General features: G+C 44.6%; 1 protein-coding gene across 1 annotated transcript in view; it reads right to left on the bottom strand.

The window, feature by feature from the left end:
* LOC146174031 (uncharacterized) overlaps positions 1-23,557 on the bottom strand; it is a 346,349-nt gene that overhangs the window by 49,664 nt on the left and 273,128 nt on the right. Inside the window, exons 5-7 of the mRNA XM_084583339.1 lie at positions 12,750-12,990; positions 11,265-11,528; positions 9,545-9,664 (exon numbers count right to left, since the gene is read on the bottom strand). Coding sequence (XP_084439465.1) covers positions 9,545-9,664; positions 11,265-11,528; positions 12,750-12,990 — 625 coding nt within the window. The remainder of the gene's footprint in view (positions 1-9,544; positions 9,665-11,264; positions 11,529-12,749; positions 12,991-23,557) is intronic.

The following is a 23,557-nucleotide window of genomic DNA, read 5'->3' as shown; positions in this document are numbered from 1 at the left end:
GAACTCAACCGTGAACACAGAGGCGAAGCTTAATGCATTTTGGCAGAACACTCTCCACTCTTACCTTCGACCGCCAGAAGGTGCCATTGTCAGTTCTTCTATGTTCATTAGGTTAAAATAAAACTTTCTAAGTAATAAACATGCATGGCTTCAGGAAAAGAGAGTAACAGCGGTATAGCCACTCCCCTTGCATGGAATCCATAATTCTTGACCATTTCTATTTTAAGCGCATTCTAGTGCGCACAGCAACAGCGGAAGGCGGCGACGCTATTGATATAAGCTTACTCCCAACCGCGATCCGTGAGCTATTTGCCCCAATGAGGGAACAGGCGAAAATAGTAAATGCTCTCTCAATAGCTCGGCGACATACCGACTTCATGCCCCACGCGCTTGTGACTTGCCGCTGGGCTAAACGCACACATGGGCCGCCAACGGTACAGCGCCCAGAGATACACGAGTCGGACAGGCGTAACAGCTATTGCTTCACCCGTATATACAGCTTTTCCTTCGGGTTTGTTATCCACGGCAACATTTCTGCCGACTCTGCACACGTCACCGTCACTGCTTTTCGGGAGGGTAGGGTCAGTCGGAACTGAGCCAGCAAGAAACGTGTTTAATCCAACCTGCTACATCGAATGTCACGTATACGAGTAGGAAAGAATGGGACAAGAATATGCTGGTCAACTGCAAAGAAGGCATTGTAAAAAAAAAAAAGTGTTCCTCAAGCTCTTAGAATTGTAGCCATGATGCTGTCGAGAAAGGTCAACCATTCTGCGCCGAAAGACAGAAAGAAGAGTGAAGAAAAAGGGTGAAAGCAGAAAAAAAAAAAAGCAGGACAAAATAAAAGCAATAACAGAGCGTTTCGCACAACAAAACACTTTCCGACTGCGGGGCCAGTCTTAAGAAAAACAAGCTAAACACAAAGTTGTCACAGTTGGAATGGTGGTTACAGCCTGACAGCTGTCCGCGCTGCGTGACATGCGCAAGTGGTAACAATGAGTACACGAAAGCGAAGCCCTTTGTTTTGTTTTTGTAAACATCGTGTTTTCTTTCTTTGTTGCTCTTTGTGCGTCGAGTGCCGCATTCTGATGCGAGTGCGCATTCTAATGCAAAGGACAGCCGGCGCCTTAAACTACCGTCCACGAAGCGGAAGTTGAAGCGTGTTCTTTTTCTTATCTTTTCTGTTCTTTCTGACACCACGATGTACCCTGATGCGCAAGATTTAAAAGTGCGGCTACAAAGAACAGTTTGCGCTGCCCTGGTTCGTTCAGCAAGCAGGCCAGCAAATTGGAGTGGTGTTTGCTATGTCACTGACGTGAGTGAGGGACGAGATTTTTTTCCTCTTTGTATAGTACGTGCATCGTTTCCTCATCGACCTCGGCTACGCAGTGTACGTTTTGAAAAGACTGATTTCCTGTGGCTCGAGATGAAAATTCCGTCCAAAAGGCCTGACTGCATTAGGTTAATTGTGACCGCGAACAATTGGCATTGACATTTCCCATTATACAAACGTGCCCATTGTTCTACACCAGAGAACATAAAACGTATAGAAATCAGGTTGTAGACGAGCCGTATGTGAATATATCTATAGGGGCTGCACAGCAAGCATAGTTCTGCAGAAAGAAAGTAACAAAATTCCCATAAAGAAAGGTGTTAGGCAAGGAGACACGATCTCCCCAGTAGTATTCACAGCTTGCTTAGAGGAAGAATTCAGAGACCTGGAATGGGAGAAGTTAGAGATAAGGGTAGATGGATCAATAAACTGTGATTCGCTGATGACTTTGCCTTGCTGAGTAACTCAGGAAAGGAACTGCAAAGAATGGTTTGTGGCCTAGATAGGGGAACCAGAAAGGTGGGCCTAAACATAACATGCAGTAAACTAAGGCAGTGTTCATCAGCCTCTGGAAGGGACAGCAGTTTACAATAGGTAGCCAAGCACTGGAAGTGCTGGGCGAGCATGTCTACTTAGGACAGGTAGTAACTGCAGTGCCGGACCACGAAAAAGAACTAACTAGAATGATAAGATTGGGGTGGAGCGCACTTGGCAAGCACTTATAGATCATGACTAGCAGCTTACCGGTACATTGCTCAAGAGGAAAGTGTATAACATTTGTGTCGTACCTAGTAGTCATCTATGGGGCTGAAAATGTGGAGGCTAACGAACAGAGTACTATTTAACTTGAGGACAACGCAGACATATATTAAAGGAAAATGATAGGTGCACGTTAAGAGATAGGAAGAGTGCAGAGTGGGTCAGAGAAATAACTCAAGTTGCTGAAATTCCCGTCCAAATTAGGAAGAGGAAATGGGCATGGGCAGGACACGTAATGCGATGCGATGCTCTCTAAGGTTAACAGATAGGATTACAAGAGAACGAAAGCCCAGCGGGGTCGGCCGCAAATTATAGGTGGGTGGATGAGGTTAATAAGTGCGCAAGGGTCAAGTGGGCGCAGGTCATACAGGATCGGAGCATTGGAGGAATATAAGAGAGGCTTTCGCCCTGCAGTTATGCGTAATCTGGTTGATTATGATGATGATGATAATAATGACCTGGCGATGGTGCGTAAAAGGTTGTGAAAATTAACCCTTGCCGACGAGGAGCGATGGTGACGGCGCTTGTGTGCTGATTCCCACTTACGGGTGTTCGACATCGGCCGCAGCTGCCGCTTTTTGATTGAGGCGAAATGTAGGACACCTTTGTACTGCATGTGCGATGTCAGCACGTTGAAGGATCCGAGTTGATCTGAAATTTCAGCAGTCCTCACTTACGAAGTCCCTTATAGCCTGAGTCTCGTTGGTATGTTAAACTCCATAAATCAGACCAAACCGAACGAAATATAGCCGTTACGCACTTCTTTAAATCTGAGGTGCTAGTAGGCACGTGCAACTCAACTTATGCGGCCAAGGGGACATAAAGCGAGATAACTGTTATTGGCGGAAAAGCAATTATGATAATAATGATGGACGTCTAACCCGCTGTGGCTTGCATCAATATTTGTATTGCAATCATAGGGGCGATCGTCTTTCTAGGCTACTCCATTACTTAGAAATATGGAGCACACGTGTTCTGAAATATCCGCTTCAAAAAGGTCCACTTATTCTGCGTAGTTCCTAAGCTAGCAAGACTATGAAAGCAGATTTGAAATCCCGCCTTGGTGTGATGCTCTTGCTGCGTTGGGCTTTTCTTCCATGCTGATTGCCGAAAGTGAAAAGGAAACAGTTATTAGCTTCACCGGTCACCCTTCGCAATTTCGCCGACGAAAGGCCGCATACTGAAAAAATTATATGGGGCAATAACCTCACATTTTCTCACACAATCTCACTCAATTCACATCAGAAATTACATACAAGTCGCATATAATTGCATACGGTCTCATAGTTTCTTGCTCATTATCATAAATTATATACATTATTTTATGATAATGATGTGAACGGTATGAAAGTCTACGCGATTAGATGAGATTTTATGAGATTTTATGAGGTTATTGCCCCGTAGAACTTTTGGTTTTTCAGCTCGGGAAAATTTCGCTCCGACCTCCATCACCACTTGCGCATGCTACTTCGGGGATAGAGCGGGAAATTTAGAAGCGAATATCTCGGAGCAAACGTGTCCCAAAAGAATGCTGCATGTCAACTCGAATTGAGTAGGATCCCGACTGCCTTAATAGAATATTAAATATGCACAAATCCCTTAACTGAATTCTTAAAAATGCAATTATTCAATTTTTGTTAGTTAGGTGACTGACAGTGGTGGCGCCAGCTCACATTATGCACCCCTGGCCATATAACCTATGTGCACAGGTAGATTTCATGTGTATCTTTCATAACTCTAAGGAGTCTGTCAAGCTTAACTTCGATCACCCTCTATATCAAGTGGACTTATAATAAACTGATGCGAGGTGGAGAAACGCGCGGAAGTTTTCTTACTACGCTGACCGAGTGAAGAATAACTGGGTTGGAGCGCATTTGTACCTGCACACGTAGAAAGATAACCGTAGCCAAAAACTACATGCACGACCAAATTTTCATAGATAGCCCAGCGTTAAGTGACGCTATCAACCGATTTGAACACTGAAATACAGCGTATACGAAAATATCGGTTTAAAATGAACATCAACGCAGGTATATAACTAGAAAATTTCCTAAATGCAACAGAGAAAACAGTTGTCCCTCCTTCCCCAGTGTTCTCAGTTGTAAATCGCTTTAACACTTGTCATCCGCGGCATTGGTTTCGCTTCAAGAGGAGTTCAACAAGTGAAGTCCCTATTCGATTAACTTTCCCCGGGGAAGACCTAGAGATATCGCTCACTTCTTCCTGACATCAATGCATCGAAGCAAGCGATCAATATGATAACCGTTGCATTGCATCTCAAAATGCGGATGCGACGCTGAATGCTTTCGCGGCAAGTGCAAAAGATGCACATTCATGATTTTTACCGTGGACATGCTGTGTTTTTGCTATGATGATTGAGTCAAGCGGGTAACAATGAAGAAGTAAACGCGATAAACACAGTGGAGGGATAGGGGGATCCGCTAAACCTAAAAGAAATCGGGGATAGGATGGCATCCGAAGCCTCCTTAAAGAGTGTGGATGCAAAGAACAGGCTACAGATAGATTATTTTACGTCTTGACATAGTGCGGGTGCTCTTGTGAATTGTTCCAATGAAATCTACGATTGCATAGTGAACTGTTTTTAGGAGGAACGGGTGGGCAGCGTGATTTCTGCAAAACTAGAAGCCAGATTTTAATGCACTTCCCGCTTCCCCACCCTTATCCACTGCCAGAATCATTCAATTCAGGCAGTTTAATCAGTAAAACGCTAAACACTTTAGGCTTTAACGCTGATTTGATTTAAATTATTATTCATTAAGAACAGAACTTTGTACGAGACTGCGCTTATATTTTAACCAACGTTCGCACTCTATTTATTTAATTTTTAGGCATTAACATCAAAGCATTTGCTGCTAAGCAGGTAGAGGAACTTTGTAGATAAGGGGTCTTCGCCACTGAGTATGACGCCTCGGACAGGCACAAAATGATATGCTAGTGCTATTAATGGGCCGTTGGCTATAAACAGTAGCTGTTAAAAATCTGATCAAAATATACACTCTTAAAATTATTTCCATAGATTTTCACTGGTTAAGTGGCACGAAAAATTAGGCTTGCATTCACACTAATTAAAAACAAAAACCAGCCTTTCATCAGCACATGCTTTTTGCGCTTAAGAATGTGAAATCGAAGCATCGTGGTGACAAAACATTGCTTCGAAAATATTATCAATCTAAATTTGCGATAGAAACCTTTCCTGCTCTGGGCGTGTGCCTAAAGCTAGGTGAGATCAGGGGCGAGAGCATTGAGCCAACTGGTCAAACCCCACTCCCATCGCCATCTGGATTTAGGAGGAGTAATCACAAAGTAGGACGAACTAGAGCAACTGTTGAGACGAGGCTAGCAGAGTCATTGTCTCACCAACTTCCTGCTGTGTTTGTAGACTTTCTGTATAAAGTGCCCACGCATTCGCGAGGCATTGGGGACGCGTCCCCAGTGTCCCCGAGTTCCCACCGGTTTTCTGATGAGTACGGGATTTCCGCCGGCCTGGTGCTCGGCTTCTCTCTCGGGCGAAGTGCTTTGGAAAATGGTCATGGATCAAAGCCCGAATCAAGCGCTCTTCGAAATTGGTTTAGCAACTCTGCTTGATCGTAGCAATTCCCCGTCGACGTGGAAGCAATCCATGCTGCGGCAAGACTGCACATTTGGTTTGGGAACGCCGAAAGCAAGAGAAAAATAACGTTCCCGACGAAAAGAAAGTTTGCACGGAGACGTGCGCGAAAGCAAGAATCGGGCCAACGCACGACGTCCAATTTCAAGTGGATTTCTTCGCACTACACGCACAACCCATTGTAAACGTGTTCAAAACAAATTTTGTGCTAAGGACAAATCATGCCAAAATCTGCCCACTTCAACACAGTTTGCGTATCGAATGCATAGCGCATTCTATATGGTGTGTGCGAGAGCCAACAAACAGAAGCACTCTTCGGCGTGCCAAAAATTTCAGTGCATGCACCTTGATGCATGTATGTGTTCAAAGTGTTTCGTCGAGGTCCACTCTATATTTTTTCGAGAATAAAAGCGCCCGTGTGATCTGCACGTGTACCTTATATATCCTGAATTTGGAAGGCTTGATTTAGATGACTGCAAATCTGACAGCGCTCCCACGATCATCGACAGTGGAAAGCCGTCTTACCTCGGAAAGACATAGGCTAGAGGACGTACAGAGTGGCAATCTGTAGCAAACAAATAGCAGACCTGGAGAATGTGCTCTCAATATTTAACACCCCTAAATTATTCTTTAATCAAGGCTCTTCCGCTCTTTGTCACAGAAGAAAATAATATTTGAACAAAAGCTACAGCTGGTCTGCATCGCTGGTCTGTATCGTTTGCCCGCTGCGCAAAATTTGTGGCCGGCTTGACTTGAACGACATGACATCTGTGACTGCTTCCATATGTTGACACTCACGCCTTTAGTGTACCTATCACAAATAAAAATCAGCGTACATAGTATTTCGGGCCAAAAATTCAGTAGTGGCTTAGCTCATCTAGGCCAGGATATACAAAGCGAAAGCTCGGCTCTACGTCTCTCTTGGCTCTCTTGGTCCGCGTCCTGAAGCCGCCGCTTGGCGAATCGCTCTTCCCACTCTTCCGGACTCGCGGACGACTCCTAGCTTTTCGTGTTTCATGGATGGATGGATAGATGGAATATAGGAGCGTCCCCTTTGAAACGGGGTGGTAGCAGTAGCTATCATGCTCATTTTTCTCCCTATATCTTAATTATTGATTCAGAATGGTTAACTAAACCATCATTCTCTTTATTAAATTTTGTTCCTACATTACTAACATATGTCACTTCTCTGCTTTTAAGCCACCAATCTTCCAGTCGTTTTTTGCTAGTTTCCACCGCCGGTTTATTCACCCGGCCTTGGTACGCTGTCGGGCGCCACCTACGCCAAGCAATAATTTTCGGGTCGCCTGATGCAGCTTCCTGCAGCATACGATTCTACATCTATGGCGCATCTGACTATGAAGCGCACATGCTCAGGCATATATGTTCAGTTGTGCAGTTAGAGACGTGATCATACGAAGTAGGATGCGATGAAGGAGACTCGGCGCATCCGAGGGGACCGGCAAACGGTTTATGCATGCGCAGTGAGGCTGCGTAAGGAGGCACGTGACGTCATCAGTCGATGCAGCGGCGGAAGAACTGTGGAACGGCGCAGTTGGTTGCCATGGTTGCGGCGCATGCACAGTTGAGACCAGTGACAAGCGCGGCGAAACTCGCTTTTACTAGCCTAGCGTAGATGGCGACAAAAAATGCAATGCAGCTGTTTACGGGATATTAACGTTTCTTGGAAACAAGTGCAATTTTGCAGCATAGGCTATAGTACCCTATTTAAATGCAGCAAGATTGAGTACAGCGTAAAAAAGAAAGGAGATATGCAATTACGAGAGATTAGCATGCATGCTGAAACAAATATTGCACAAACATTTCTGTGATGAGTGCGCAATAAATTACTGATAACGCTCAAGCAAATGAAAAACAAGAACGCTGTTGATTGTGATGAGGCGATGTTGATCTTGGTTGCTGTGGGCAACGAGCGGCTCCTGCCCACTGAAGCCTAATCCATTCCCTTTTTCTCGTCGCTTTTCCGTACTTCTAGGAGATGTCGTGCACAGCAAAAGCGACAATGGCCGCTAGGCGGCCCTAGTCGTACCACGTAAACGCTAGCGCAGGTTACGGCTTGACTACGCTCGTGTCATATTTCGAAACAACGTGCAGACATGGTGGAGAGAAATGTTTTTTTTTTTTGTTTACTTCACCGTAAAGAAGGAAACAACGTCATTTTTCGTTCACTTTTCCGTGTAGCACGAAACAAGCGCACTGCGGCAGCAACAGACAGCGAGAGGATCGAGATCCTTTGCTTTGTAAATAGGAATACACGCGCCGCACATTGCAGAACCATGTAGCTGAGAGTGCATAGCGATTGTAAGCAGCAAAAACCAACAAGAATGCCAGCAGACAGATAAACTGAGAACTTTGGACGCGAGTGTGAAGGCACCACAGTCTCTTATTCAAACTTATGCCGCCTCTGCGACTACTTTCGACGTCAGTCCCGCTGAGTGGCGTCTGGTGATGTTCTCTGCAATTTTGTTTTGCTATGTTTACTTTGGTGTGTATGTCCGAACATATTTCTGCAAAAAAGACACCAACAAATACGTTCTGCGCTTCTAACAGATACTATCGATCAGATCTATGCAGTAACGCTAAAATAGACGAACACTGTTTCTGAAGTAAGGTTACTTGGATAGGCGGACGCTTTATTCAGACATCTTATTTATCGTGTTCAAAACACCTTCCCGCCTATACCTCTGATGTCAAATCACTTGATTAAAATGAAACACCCAATGTGAAAGCAACGAAGCAGTTTTAGTTATGCTCATAAATACACCGCGATCAGTGCCAACACTTGATAATTTTTCCTCTAGGAGTGGACGGAGGGGGGGGGGGGGGGGGAAGGGGGGAAATAAATGTATCAGCAGCATTAAGGGTAACTATGTATACATAAGAGCAACGGTTTTGTTGCAGCAATTGAACAAAGCTTTTTTTCTTTTTGTCGCTAACAGGGACATATATATATATATATATATATATATATATATATATATATATATATATATATATATATATATATATATATATATATATATATATATATATATATATATATATGCAGGAATATTGCTACGAACGAAGACTGCCTTTTAGCGAGCGTCCAGCAATTGGTAGCGTCGCGTTATTAGTGTATTTCATTTAACCCTGCAACAACGTGCGCGTGCAACTAGGAAGAAAATGACGCTTGTACGTTGAAGCACTACGCAGCGAACGTGGTATATGAGGAAGGAGATGGCGGTTTATTTGGTCGCTAATACTATACGTAGATTTACGAATATGAAGCAGCAGGTCCAACGCCATAAAAGCAGTACTGGGATTTGCTATAGGTAATTATTAGCCTCGAAATACAATCAAGTAATTAAAACAGCAGTTCTCAATAATGACTTACGAAATTCAATAAACAGATATAAGGAACGCAAGACAAGATATCGTTACGTTGCGGTCGAACACCGCGAGAAGAGACAAGCAGACTGACGAGCCAAGCAAACTCTTCATTAGGCTGACTTCGTGCCAATTCGCCGCAGAAGCATCGAATTTCAAGTGTAGGCCCAGATCATCATTATTGGATGATGTTTTAGCATTTTCTTTGCCTTTTTAATATTGCCCTCTCAAAAAAGTCCCATGTGCTGTGGATATGAAAGTAGATATCAAAGGCCTTGACACTCGATTGTCCCCGACTCTGGGGCCGCTTTCCGTGTGCGTGCTCTCCATTTATTTACGTAACGTAATGATTCATACTTGGCTTTGAAGGGCTAATATTCAGCCGCATGTCCTCCTCTCTCGTGTCTACACTGAGCACGCTGTATGTAGCTCACCTTGATGTCAGGCGGGTTGACGACGCCTCGTCTCTTGAAGAAGCTGCGCAGTGAGCCGGACATAGCCGTCATGAGAACGTCGTTGAATGTGCTCCTCGTGATCTGCTTAATGCGGTAGACCTGCGGGATGCACACAGGACGAGAAGAATAGGCAAGGTCTGTTAGGCACGGCATCGGACACGCGCGGATGTTTTTTTTTTTTTCTTTCTTTTTAAATTGTCATACCAATGCCCGCTGAGGAGCGGATCGTTTGTGAAGCTGATATCTTCGTAGGAGAAAATAATAGTCTCAGTTAATATCTTCGTACGAGTAAATAATAATCACAGTGAATATTGAAATGGTTGCGCTATTCAAATACAGATTTGATTTCTACCCATCGGCCAATATTGTACGCAAGGCACAGCGCGAATCGTTGCCAGAGGTAACGTGGCTTTTAAAAGAAACTTCGCAAAACGAGAGCCCCCTTTTATAACAAATGTAACATTCTGTCATGGCATGCATCCGTAGAGGATTATCGAGAAGGTAAAAGAGCAGAGGAGCCTACGGTTACTAGTCTATAAGGGGTTGGAAAACATGAAAAAAAAAATGCTAATGGTTCAGATTCACTCAATATAATTACGAACAATCATTTCGGTCAACAGCTTCGATATACGTTATTTTTCTTCCTCGTAAGTCAGTAAAAGAAAACTCGTAGCCACATGCTGATTTTCTGTCGAAATTTATTACCTCAAATAGCGCCATTTTTTTTCCTGGTCACAATCAATACTGGGGAGCTGTCAGAAAGCATCGAATCTTATATTACTCAACTGATATCATTGCTACTCAGGAAATTCTCTTGACCTGCTAAGCTTTTATTGAAAAAAAAAAATCATTTAGAATATCTGACTAGTTAAGTATGTAGCTCATGACGCGCTCCTCATTTACATGCATTTGTCTGTTGAATATCTTCACGTTGAATGAATTATGCGCCATGTTTTTTAAAAGAGCATGAGGAACAATCGTCATTCTGCCCGACACTGTAGACTCTATGCAAGTACAGTGGTTTTATTAGAAAATTATCGTGAAGAAGGTGACGGAAACGTTTCTCAGCAAAAACATTGACAGGGGTTATCGCTGTTCAACCGATTATTTTGCTAAAGCTCGAAAATCTGCAGTTTCAGCTGTAAATGTAGCCTCGAATTTCAAAGCTGGAGTGACACCTTCGATGAGGAAATATTGGAATATAAATTAGGGATTTGCTCAAATCAAATCATTTTTTCAGCATCGGAAAAATCCTGTGGTTTGTGTCTGCACATTTGTGTTTTGTTTTTGAAGGATCGCTGAAATTTACACCGCAGGAAATCTTCGGACCTGGAGGTATCGTACAGTTGCGCTTATTCGCAAGAAAAATGATTACCGCTTCTCGGAGACAAAGTGGATAATTAGACCTGGCCGCTGTACTGATAGAGCAAAGCGACCATTTTGTCTTTTACCTCTGGCATCAGGTCAAGAGTAGCCTGGCTACAAATGCTTCGGCACAGCGAATTCCTCGCTCCAAAATCACGTTTAAGCTTGTGGTTAGCACTTTTCGTTAAGAAAGAAACAAGGAAATTCACTACAGTGTAATTCATGCCCAGTATCCTCACTTCTTTCCCGGCTTTCTGAACGCGTAGTACCTACGCACATAGTGGCCCATCATGGGTGGGTCTTTCACGTGACGCACGCATTGCATGCGACCAACCTGCGATAGTCGTATGGAGCCGGCCGTCCAGGCGATGACCCTCTGGCGGCCGGGCGGCTTGGATCCCCGCTTGAGGTAGTTGAAGTCGCGCTTGGTGAGCAGCAGCCACGAGATGAGGAAGGTGAGAGGGCCGACGACCAGCGCCCGGCACACGTTCAGCGGGAAGCTGGAGCCGCCAAAACGGGGCTTGAGCTTGAGGCTTGGCCCCGGATCGCAGAGGTGGTTGCAGAACAGCATCATCAACGACACGCCGTCGCTGATCACCTGACCACAGTGAGTGAGATTGTAAGTGCACAGAGGTGAAAGGAGGAAAACAGAGAGATTTCTGTCCATCATCACCAACCACCCTGAGATTCCACACAAGGAACCGCTTGGTGTTAAAGGTATTAGAGATCATTTTCGTTCTCACTGACGGTCCAGCTGACAAGTTTACAAGACGCCAGAAGGCTTCACATGTCCTTATGCTCCTTTCCCACACTTCCATGTATCTACCTCCGATGTGTGCTGAGGGTTGGGCTATAGCCTGTCTCCATAAAAATGGCGGACATGTAATATACTCATATACTCAACTTGGCTATAACGAACGAAAGCACCCGCTGCAGCGTTTGTGTAGTGCGTGTGAGATATCGGATGTGCGGGGTACTGTCTCGGAAGCCTGTGTACTTGCCGAGGCGAGAGCGAGAGGGCGCTACTGTCGCGCAGAGCGGGCAGCTAGCGAACACGCAAAAGTTGACGATATTGCTAGGCTCTGAACGAGCAGGTTGGTGCATTTGCTCGAATGCCGCATTTTAAGACAAACTATAGCAGTTAGATGTATTGCCCTCCTTCTCGTTTTACTTCAACAGCAGGCTTTTCACTCAGAACGTTGTCATTCAGTGTAGGGAAAGACAAGAACAAGATTGGACCATCTAGACCGTCGACCCGAGGAAGGCTTGAACTTGACCACGGACGAATGCGCTTCAGAAAATCGCTATGCAGTATAGAGAAATTCAAGAAGCGCTACTGCAGACCATCAAGACCTTCGACCTGAAGAAGGCTTGACCTTGACCACGGACGAATGCGCTTCAGAAAATCGCTATGCAGTATAGAGAAATTCAAGAAGCGCTACTGCAGACCATCAAGACCTTCGACCTGAAGAAGGCTTGACCTTGACCACGGACGAATGCGCTTCAGAAAATCGTTATGCAGTATAGAGAAATTCAAGAAGCGCTACTGCAGACCATCAAGACCTTCGACCTGAAGAAGCCTTGACCTTGACCACGGACGAATGCGCTTCAGAAAATCGCTATGCAGTATAGAGAAATTCAAGAAGTGCTACTGCAGACCATCAAGACCTTCCACCTAAAGAAGGCTTGACCTTCACCACGGACGAATGCGCTTCAGAAAATCGCTATGCAGTATACAGAAATTCAAGAAGCGCTACTGCAGACCATCAAGACCTTCGACCTGAAGAAGGCTTGACCTTGACCTTGGAAGTCTCCTTACCTGGTGCACCCTAGCGATGAGCACAGTCTCGCGGCCCCTGTCGTAGTTGGGGAGCACGTGCACGTCCCAGAGCGGCCGGTTCACGTTCATGCCTCGGGACATGAGCGCCATCAGGTAGTGGCGCAGTTGGGCGCTATCCTTGACGACGCGGTTGTCCTCCAGCACGTGGTTGTCGATGCGGAACGCGTCGTCCTCGACCCACGTGAAGCCGCCCACCACGGGAATCACCTTTCGCGTGAACCTGGTGAAATGCAAGGCCCGTATAAGAGAGAGAAGGAGACGGGCGATATGTAACCCGAAATATCATGATCTCTGCTGTTTATGGCAGCAGTAACCGTAAGCAGTAATGACCGTAGGCTTATACTTTCGGATGGAGAAAATTTCACAATATATGTTTTACTTTATTGTGACACTGAAAATAGAATGAAAATTGTTGAGATCGCCAAATATTAGAGTAAGAGGTCATTCTTTGTGGTGTAATCGGGTACCGTTCGGGAACGAAGCTGTAGCTGCTACTTGGTCGGTCCTCATCCAATAGCGTCAATCGATTGCCACGACGTCGCGATTAATCTTTTATTTTATATATGTAATACCATCCTTCCTACTCTTCTCGTTGTGATACTACAGGGTCGGATAGCATAGGCCACTGCTTCGTGAAAACCAGAAGACGGCATTGGCTAGAGTTGCTCCCGTGAGTTATACTTGCCGCTCCCTTCTTCAGCGCTAAGCGACTAATCCATCACTGTTATAATTTATCCGATATTTTGTTTCTAACTGTGTCTGATAGTATTTGTGGTCAGGGTAGCGATTAAAGTAGCACTGCGAGGTTTTTTTTTTTTCGTTTTTTGTTCTCTCACTCTACACGACTTCTAGTTAACGCCATCGATAATTGTTAGCAGCGCCTTTCTCTCTCTACCTTGCTCTTTGTACCTTACTTAGCTTTTGACATTAATACTCTCGACAGCACTTGAGCTGTTCAGTGATTAAGAACTTTGCTACACGTGAGAAAAAAAGACTTCTAGACGACAGTGAAAGAGAGGCTAATGGAAAAGGAAGCAGAGATTAAAACGAGGCATTATGTGATAATGAGTGCGCTACTAATATGTCTCGTGAATAATAGACCATGCACATCACATACGAGAGACTAGGTAAAAATGAAAACAGCGAGGCAAAGATCTTTTCTCCGCCATTTCCCCCTCTCTTCACAATTTCTTAGTCGCCGGTTGTTGCTAGAGGGCAACATGAACAAGTGATAGGCTATGCCTTTGAAAAGTGAACAAACTGAACATACAGGTACGGCCTTCGTCAAAAGTATGGAGACCAGGGGGTCGGCTTTTGAGCCATGTAGTGGCGCTGGTTTAATTAGCGGATGTCATTTCCACTGAAGAGAGTAAGGACAAAAAATTTTACAATCGAGGAATTCGGTTCACTGGAAATGACTTACAAGCCGAACGAATTAGATTGGAAGCAGACCCCCAGGGAGCTACACTTTTGCCAAGGACTGTACGTGCATAGAATATGTACACCGTGTTCAGTGAATTTGCGCGCGTTATTGACCGTGGTAGGTTGGATCCGTTAAGAGAAACTCAAGCATGACAGGTCTCCGAATGGTAGAAAGTAATTTGGAGTAGGGGTTTGGTAAAGAGGGGGATCGTGACCGGGGTGGAAAGATCTGTTCGTGTGTCATATTTCACGCAGGTTGGGCGCTCGGTTGTTCTCAGCTCTGAGAGGTAATGCAGTTGAATTGAATTGGAAAAAAAAAAGATTATTTCCAGTAACATACAGGAAATGGACCTCGGGCGAAAAGCTACAACGATAGCTTGAGAGATGCCCGAGGCCCAGTAATGGCAGAGCAACAAGACGTGTGACATTGAAGCGAAGATATACATATATAATATGAAACTTATGAAGCACAAAAAGAGCACATATATACAAATGAAACAGCAAGTTAAAAACCAGCACAGTGAATTAACGGCCCACAATAATGTAACAGTATGCACAAAACATGGCAAAACGTAATGAAACTGAAGTGACTATTCTTATAATAATGTTGAAGGCAAGGAACGGAAAGTACAGAGAGACAGTGCGGAATTGATAAAATATAGCTTAAAGTCCTTAATTGACGCGCTAAAAATGTTTGGGTTGTGTATGTTATAATGATTTAATATGCATGGTAAAGTAAAACGAAGGCTCTGGTTACCGTATAACGTCCTCGTTCTAGGAACGTCCGATATTTGTTTACTTCTGGTGCGAAAGAGTTTTTTGTAAGGCTTAAGTCCAGATATATTCTTCAAGGAGCCAGTTAAGCATTGAGGTGACAATTTAAGGCTGTGAAGTAAATGATACTGAAACATGGTATGCAGACGATGAATCCTATATTGCGGAAATATTGTTTCTTTGTGGGCAGTGTAGCACGCACCAGCGATCAGTCTAATTGCCTACTTTTGGAGGCCAAGTATTATGTTTAGATTTGTTTTAGATGTTGTACCCCAAACGAGGTGACAGTAGTTTATGTGTGATTGAATTATAGCGTGATAAATAAGGAGCTTATGCTTTGGGAAAAATTCGTTACGCAGTCTCGAGAGGATACCAACAGATCTAGTAAGCTTGCTTTCAATATACATTATATGGTCAGACCCCCTCGTGCGAGAGTAGAATATAACACCGAGCGATTTGAACTTGTCTACAATTTCAATAATGTTATTTTCTAGACGCATAGTATTGTTTACTGTAATATTCAGGCTAAGGGGACGAAAAAAGACTGCTTTGGTCTTGGTAGAGTTAATTACCAAACCATTAGCTGTGGACCATTTGTGGAGAGCACAAGGAACCAGATTTGCCCTATTGATTAGTTCATCGGCAGAAGATCCCCTAAGAAAAAAAACTTGTGTCGTCAGCGTACTGAATACAACTTGTATGATAGGCTACGCTCGCAAGGTCGTTAGCATAGACATTAAAGAGAAATGAGCCGAGAAGGCTACCTGCGGAACACCACATTCAGTGAAAAAGAGCAAGACCTGATTATCGACCGAAACGACCTGCTGGCGCATGTTTAAATAAGAATGAAAGAGTAGGACACCATAGCTTTAAAGTTTACAGAGTAGTACTTCATGATTAAGAAGGTCGAAAGCTTTTGTAAAGTTGATGAAAATACCAAGAATCAAACTTTTAGCTTCGATATTATTTAAAATAATTGCCTTTTGCAAGAGTAAAGCATATTTCGTGGATTTGCCCTTTCGAAATTCAAACTGACTGGCATTTATTAAGGCATGCTTAGAAAAGAACTCATCGATTTTCTTGAGCATTACTTTTTCAAGAGCCTTTGAAAAAGCAGGAAGAATTAGGTTGAATTAAGTTTATCCTAACTTTACGCCATAAAGCCAATTCTGCACTCTAGAAATAAACCATTGTTAAGAATAACCCTATTTATATGACGCTGTGCTGAGCGGCTCCCAGCAACGCATACTTGGTTAGAAATACGCGGCAAAGCTCTCTCGAGTTGTCGACAGCGCGGAATGAACACCGAACTCTATAATCCTAAAATATGTCAACTGAAGAAACAGACCATGAACGGTGAACTACGCGCCCTCTCACGGAACTCTATTATCCTAAAATATGTCAACTGAAGAAACAGACCATGAACGGTGAACTACGCGCCCTCTCACGGAACTCTATTATCCTAAAATATGTCAACTGAAGAAACAGACCATGAACGGTGAACTACGCGCCCTCTCACGGAACTCTATTATCCTAAAATATGTCAACTGAAGAAACAGACCATGAACGGTGAACTACGCGCCCTCTCTTCGTAGTAAAAAAACGGAATCAGCACGCTACCCGGCAGTGACGTCATTATGCTGATAGAAGCAATGCATGCCCACTGGCCTCAATTTGATCTCTCTAAAAATTAGAGTAAAGGGAAGGAGAGGAGAAAGAAAAAAGACACATTGAATGACAGAAACAAGGAAAATGGCACGTGTTGAAAAAAAAAAAAAAAACGTGAACTACTCTGAAAATAATTGCTGGAATTCGGCTACTCATTGTCTGAATTCAAAAAACTTTAAAAGGTATGAACTGCCGTTCAGTGGGAGTTTGCGTGGCACTTCTGGCCTGCTACAGAAACATTGGCTGCCAAATGTTTGCCGCACCTTCATCCCCATATTTCTACCCTTCTGTGTCTGCTGTTCCCATATACAAGGTAGTGAGTAGAAAGAAAGAGCCTGTATCCCTCGAACAAAGTCTAGTTTGTTCGCACTTTAGTGATGCTTTGTAAGTATGGTTGTGTTATCGCTTAAACACACAGGTAGTAAAGTTAGCGTTCATCTGGGTCACCATCCGCTTTCTGTACGGGGCGTTTAGAGAATTGGAGTAAGCATGCCGCTCTGATTTTAGCTACCAATACTTTAAGTAGTTAGTATTCTACACAGATGACACAAAGTAAATGGTTTCATATATTTCTAGTAATAACGTTTTTGCAAAGTATTACAATATTGCAGGCTCTGGAGCGAATACTAAGATGGCCGCAGTGGATCTCGAACCAATGGCTCGTTGTCGCTCATGTGTTATGCCGGACCGCGAATAGTAAGCACCTTAGTTATTGGCGGTACGTCGGGTTTACCGCCTCAAAGCGACTGAGGTTAGGAAAGACACCCTACTTGAAGACTTGATAATAATTTAGATCGCATGCGAATGATTAACGTGCATTGTCATGAAATGCCTGAATGAATCAAAACATAGTCACCATGTCAGGGTTCCTATCCAGGTACTCCGGTTCAGTAGCCTATATATTGGTCGAGCGCTTCTGGTTCATTTTACGATGGCACGGCTGTTAAGACCCTTTAATTATAGTAAGCAAGTCACATCACTCGTCCAATAAAAGAACCGCTACGAAATCCTGAGCTCACTTCCTTTTCACAATGTGACGCCAATTACAAATGCTTATAAATGCCAATATTACCAGCAGACTGCGTGGAATGCCGGCAGAGCTGCGAACATTCTTCTATAAAGCTCCGTCTCGTGAAGAAAACTAGGCATAAAAAGTTGTTCCACCCAGGACAAACTGCACGGCGGATACAACGTTCAGGTGCTATAGGTACAAGGACGCGCTACAGAAGCCTAGTCGCGGCAGCCGGATTTAACTTGAGGCAAAATGCGAACGCATCTACGCCATGCGCGATGTCAGTGAACAGTAAGGACACCCATATGGCCCGAATTAATTCGCAGCTTTCCACTGCGACCCCTGTTGTCGCTTTGAAATGACAGAAAAGAACGGCGTGAAGGATCTTAAGCTTAGTTGCTAGTGAGAACCTCCATTGTCCATTTTCAATCAAAACTCTGCGCTCTTCGTTGTTACAGTACAATACGACGATGCTATAAAAACAATAGCATACCATACCACATTATAAAATATATCTCAGCCTACCACACCGTACCTTTCCCTCTCAGAGTCACATCAATGCGCGTCAACTGGCTCTAAAGAAAGGCGTACTATCATTGGTTGTCTGATAGTACGAAGGGTAGCGGGCTGAGGAAAATCTTCAGGAGGAAAATAAATTGTCATCTGTCGAGATCTAGCTTGTAGTGTTGAAGCGCTAGCGTTTCGGTATATAAAGGGTGCCATTATATATATATATATATATATATATATATATATATATATATATATATATATATATATATATATATATATATATAAAAACGTCCCATGGACTGAGCAGTGTCCATTTATGGGTCATTTCCACTTGTTACCAGGTGATACGAGTCTCATCTTCCGTATCTTGCTTATAGTCTTCGTCGGCGCAGACAGTCCTCTCTCATTGCCTGGTTTCTCTACGCACGTTCTTTTTTCTTTTTGAATCGCGAAGTCTATGCAGAGTTCGTCCACCGCCGTGACAGAAAAGAGTTTCGGGCCGCAGCACTAGCGGCCAAAGAAGTAGTGAAGGTCACCCAGGAGACTGCCACCGGCCACATTTATTCGCAAGGCTGACATGATGGAGCGGTGGACACTGCGACTTACACCGCTGGACACACCGGGCGAGCTCAGTGCTGCGCAGCGGCCCATTGCCATCGTGTCTCGCCACCGTCAGAGGCTGGCTTAGAGGGGCGCTTGCGCTCGCGATGACCGATGGTGATGACGGCCGATGAAGAGCACGCCATATTTTCTCGTTTCTCCACACCGCAGCTGCCGGGGCCGTCTGCGCGTAAGGGTGTAAGTAATGCGCGGGGATACCGGCCGCGGCTATCTGAAGACGCCGAGGCACAGCTCGGTGCAGCACCACCGACTTTTAGTGCGGAGCTTGCGCTCGGCCAGTAGCTGTCAGTGTTATCGCGTCCAAGTCAGGCGCAGGCGTGCACATACTTAACCGAACAACCAACGCCTGCCCTTCCCCGCCTCCCCTTTACGGTAGCGTGTACAGGCGCCCGATGGCTAGCGACTGATGGGACAGCCTTGATAGCTGAGCACATCGAGATTTCGGCGCCTAACGCATATAATTAGCATGTTTATAGCCAGATACGTGTTGGGCAACTTTCTTCATGTGCACGGAGCAGTCGCCGTTTTATGACGCAGGCGAAACCTCCAGCGTGTTATCAAAGTTAACCAAGTATGTAGTCGGGGCTGCGGTAAATCTTGCGTGCGGACTGGTTATCGCTTGCACAAGAGCGAACACAGAAAGACGGCCATATTGACGCTGTGAACGTCTTTCTGTGTTCTCTCTTTATGATGCAGGGTGTCTCGCCTAATGTGATAGACCCTGCAGCGCCAGCAGTCGTCAGCTTGGACAACGTTATCTTGGAGAAGAAAAAGGTCCCCACCGGACCACCATGTGTCATCACCTCCCGCAGTCCTGTGTCTGCAGCGATTTTTATTTTCCAACGTGTCCCCCAGGTGCCAAAGTCCATGCCGTGTTATGGGTGTTCTTGCAAATTGAATTTCGGTTCTTACTTTCATATCATTTGTTGACAGTTTGACATTACTGTATTAGTAATGTTATTGAGGCAAAATCTCCAGTAACAAAGAAAGCCGGAGGCAACGGCGGTGGCATCCAGAAAACGTAGTCTTGAAAAATCATCGTGACGTCATCAGAAGAGTCACGACGCCGCAGTGGTACTATAAATGGGCTCTGCAGTATTTGCACGTCACTACAGCTAATTTACCGAAATCCGCTCCTTGTTAAACATCGTAATCCACCTTATTACATCTCTTCATCTAGCTTAAATCACTTCTTATTCCAGCTGAGGCTTCCCAACTATCATAACGCAAAGCTTAAGTGTCCTTTGTGCTTTTTGTGCACATCACGTTACTGGTAAGGTAGGTTGACGCACGGTTCAAAACCTAACGATGTTGACTTCCGTTTCGGCGGGAGGATCGATGTTTTATATACATAATATAGGCGGGCTTTCCCAAGTTGACATTAGTAGCGTAACGTCACAATATCAAGTGAATGGCGTAAGAAGAAAGGTGGCACGGTGGCGGTCCACCCAATGTGGACTGGCGGATGATTTCAGAAGACAGGGTTGCGCATGTTTTGCTTGGCTATTGTTGGGAATGAAACATTGCTCAGATTCAACAATTCTTTATTCGACAATAACCACCCTCCTTTGCCCAAGGGCGTTTAAGCATAGTGGGAAGGGGGAGGGGGGGGGGGGGGAAATGATGTTTGGAACAGGAAAAAGGAACAGATTTTAAAAAACAACATTGCTCTTCTCAATTCGTACCTCGAAGAAATGCTGCGACTCGTTATGCCCCGTCCTAACGTCGAACCTTCACTCGCGGTAAAGTAAAAAAGGTGCAAAACGCAAAACAAAAATCCGCGCAAAAAGAAAGCACCCCAGAGCAAAACAACCGATGTCGAAACAGAGCACACGTCTTCGACCCAGCAGCAGCCAAGCCGAATATGAAAGGTCGTCTTCCCAACGTTGCAGTGGGGGATGAAAAATCGTTACAAAAGTCACTTAGACGGTGGGCTCAGTTTTTTTTGTTTTGAAGTCTTGAGGACCTCTGGTGAATGCAATGCCAATAGGGAAGACGGTACTTTGCGTACGAACTGTCATGGAATATTCGCGTAGATGGGGTAGGGCTTGGTGAGGAAAAGTGTGAGGCAGCGGCTCCGCAACCCTGTCACTGTTATTTGTTTCCTTTAGCAAAAGAAAAATATCTCCAAACTTTCATTCATAAACTTGGAGAGCGACAGAGGGAGAGCCTGCACTTGACTCTATCGTGATGGACTCCGCGAGATACGCTTTTTTTTTTTCTCTTGGGGTTGGGTAGAACGCAGGAGAAAGCACATGAGATTGACCGAAACTGGGATGCTCCTCGGCCACCCACACTCATCAGCGTAATGCGTTGCTACGCGGTGCGACCGCAATCTGTTTATGCATGGAGGGGTTCATGCAAAATAAACACCAGCCTCGCGGTTCTGGCCCCGAAGAGAAAGCGCTCAAATCTAAGCTGCCTTCGTGGTCCACGTGCCGGAAAATGCACGAAGACGCATGCGCTATAGCCTCTGCACAGTCAGAAACAGTTTGCCCAGAACGAATCGTGATTCCATCACTCAAGAGATAAGAACATGGAAAAATTTTAACATCGTTATCATAATAATAGTAAGCCAGCTGACATCCGGCGAACGACAAAATGTTTATTTTCAATGTTTTTGCCTACCTGTGAAAGAATAATAGACATGAAAATGATTCTGGTACGTAGTATTCTTTAGAGAGTATAAAAGCGCAAGTTGCATGTATGAGAACTAGAAGTGTTTTCGCAGTAAATGAGCCTTGTTAGGGTTGCTGGGCATAGCTAAGTCTAATCAACCGTATTTGCGCTTAGGAAGGAGTAACTAAAGCCACTGTGTATTCAAATAGCCAATTACCAGTGTAACGTGGCCTTACAGTCATTTACATTTAGCTAGCCTCATTCGGCTGTAGCAGGCCTCCACGCTAGGATAGGCTTAGGAAGGGTAGGGACGTGGAAGTGGCGGTTAGCGAACAAGCAAGGGCCGAGGCCATTATCTGCAGGATCTGGCCGTTCCACACGGTGACGAGACAGGCAGTCAGCGTCTGGATGTAAACGCCTTGACTTGTAGACAACAGTGTAAGAATACTCTTGGAGACGCAATGTAAAGCGACCAAGCCGGCCTGTGCGGTCCTTCAGTGAAGAAAGCCAACAAACAGCGTGGTGGCCAGTCACAACTGAGAAAGGACGGCCAAACAGGTACGCACGGTCTGAAATTGAGTCTAATTGCGCTCGGCGGTGGAAAGAAGGCGTCTAGCATATGCGATGACACGGCCTTGACCTTGGTGATGTTGGGCGAGCACGGCGCCGATACCATATCCTCTGGCATCTGTGTGAACTTCAGTTGCAGCCGACGAGTCGAAAAGAGTCAATACAGGTGGTGAAGTGAGCAAGTGAATCAACGAAGAAAATGAGTTTTCTTGAGCAGGGCCCTAGGTAAAAGGGGTATTTTTCTTATGGAGGTCGGTGAGGGGACGGGCGATGACAGCAAAAGTTTTGATGAAACGTCGGAAGTAGGAGTACAAGCTGACAAAGTTTCCGTAGACGATAGAGGAAGAGGGAAGTCCTTGACAGCTTGAAGTTTAGCAGGATCTGGGCGGACACCAGAAGCATTGACAAGATTCCTAAGGATTGTGAGTTGGCGGCGCCCGAATTGGCATTTCGGCGAGTTGAGCTGCAACCCGGCTCTACGGAAGACGGAAACAATACTCGTCAATCTTTCGAGGTGTGCGGAAAATGTTGAGAAAAAAAACCACAACTTCTTCGAGGTAACATAGGCATGTAATAAATTTTAAGTCTCAAAGCAAAGAGTCCATCATTCGCTCGAAGGTAGCTGGCGCATTGGAGAGACCGAACGGCATGACTTTAAATTGATATAATCCGTCCAGTGTGACGAATGCTAGTAAAAAAATAGCCATGTACGCCAAAGCTTGGCTTGCTTGGTGCCATTGCAACAGTCGGTTAGGCGGACAGAGTCCGGAAGTAGGCAAAATTCATAGTGCGAGGCAGACTAAGATTGCTTTTGCACTAAAAGGTAACCGTATACAGATAGTATAAATTCCCGTAAACTAAAATATTTAGGTAGTTTTGTGATTTTACAGGGCATATACAAGGTCAGTTCTTCGTTGACATACTCGGAGCACATCCTAGATACGAATTTCCAAGTACAGCGCCTCTTTAAAGCGCGGGAATTTTTGCTCACGCCTCAAATATATACATGCCTCAGTTAATAGATGGAGACAGCAGGCAGGAGAACGGCCATGAAACCAAATGTAAACAAAGTTTTTCATAACTTTGTCACTCCACATTGAAGCTATGAAGACACCCGGCGTTAATCACTTGGAATAACTTTTCAGACCAGCATGCATTATCATTCAAGGACATTCCGGAGGTGATGTCTTTTTCAGAACATGCCGGTTAATGTGTTATGTGATACAGGACGGATACTACTTGTCCCCGTTAAGATGCATCAAGATTTAAAAACGACCTACGCGCTCTTCCTAATTCAGATGAAATGAATGTTGTTAGGATTCACGTAAAATATCTATTGGTATCTTTTCGTTGCTTTGTATATAACTGGCAACGAACTGCAAAACCTATAACGGACCTAGCTATGTTTTAAGCATATTAATTTCCTGATTGATAAATTAATGGACAATAGCAGCGAAAGGAAATAAGAGCTTGATAGGTTGTGAGTGGCTGTAAATGATAAGGGATTGCGTCTACTACAGCTCCTCAGTTACAGGGAATTCAAAACAATAAGGGTAAATAACGACAACTACAATCATCGGTTGGAGCA

This window comes from Amblyomma maculatum, chromosome 11 (genome assembly GCF_055883805.1).
Source record: "Amblyomma maculatum isolate TAMU_Amacu chromosome 11, ASM5588380v1, whole genome shotgun sequence".
Taxonomy (NCBI): domain Eukaryota; kingdom Metazoa; phylum Arthropoda; class Arachnida; order Ixodida; family Ixodidae; genus Amblyomma; species Amblyomma maculatum.
This window is presented reverse-complemented; position numbering and strand designations above follow the sequence as displayed.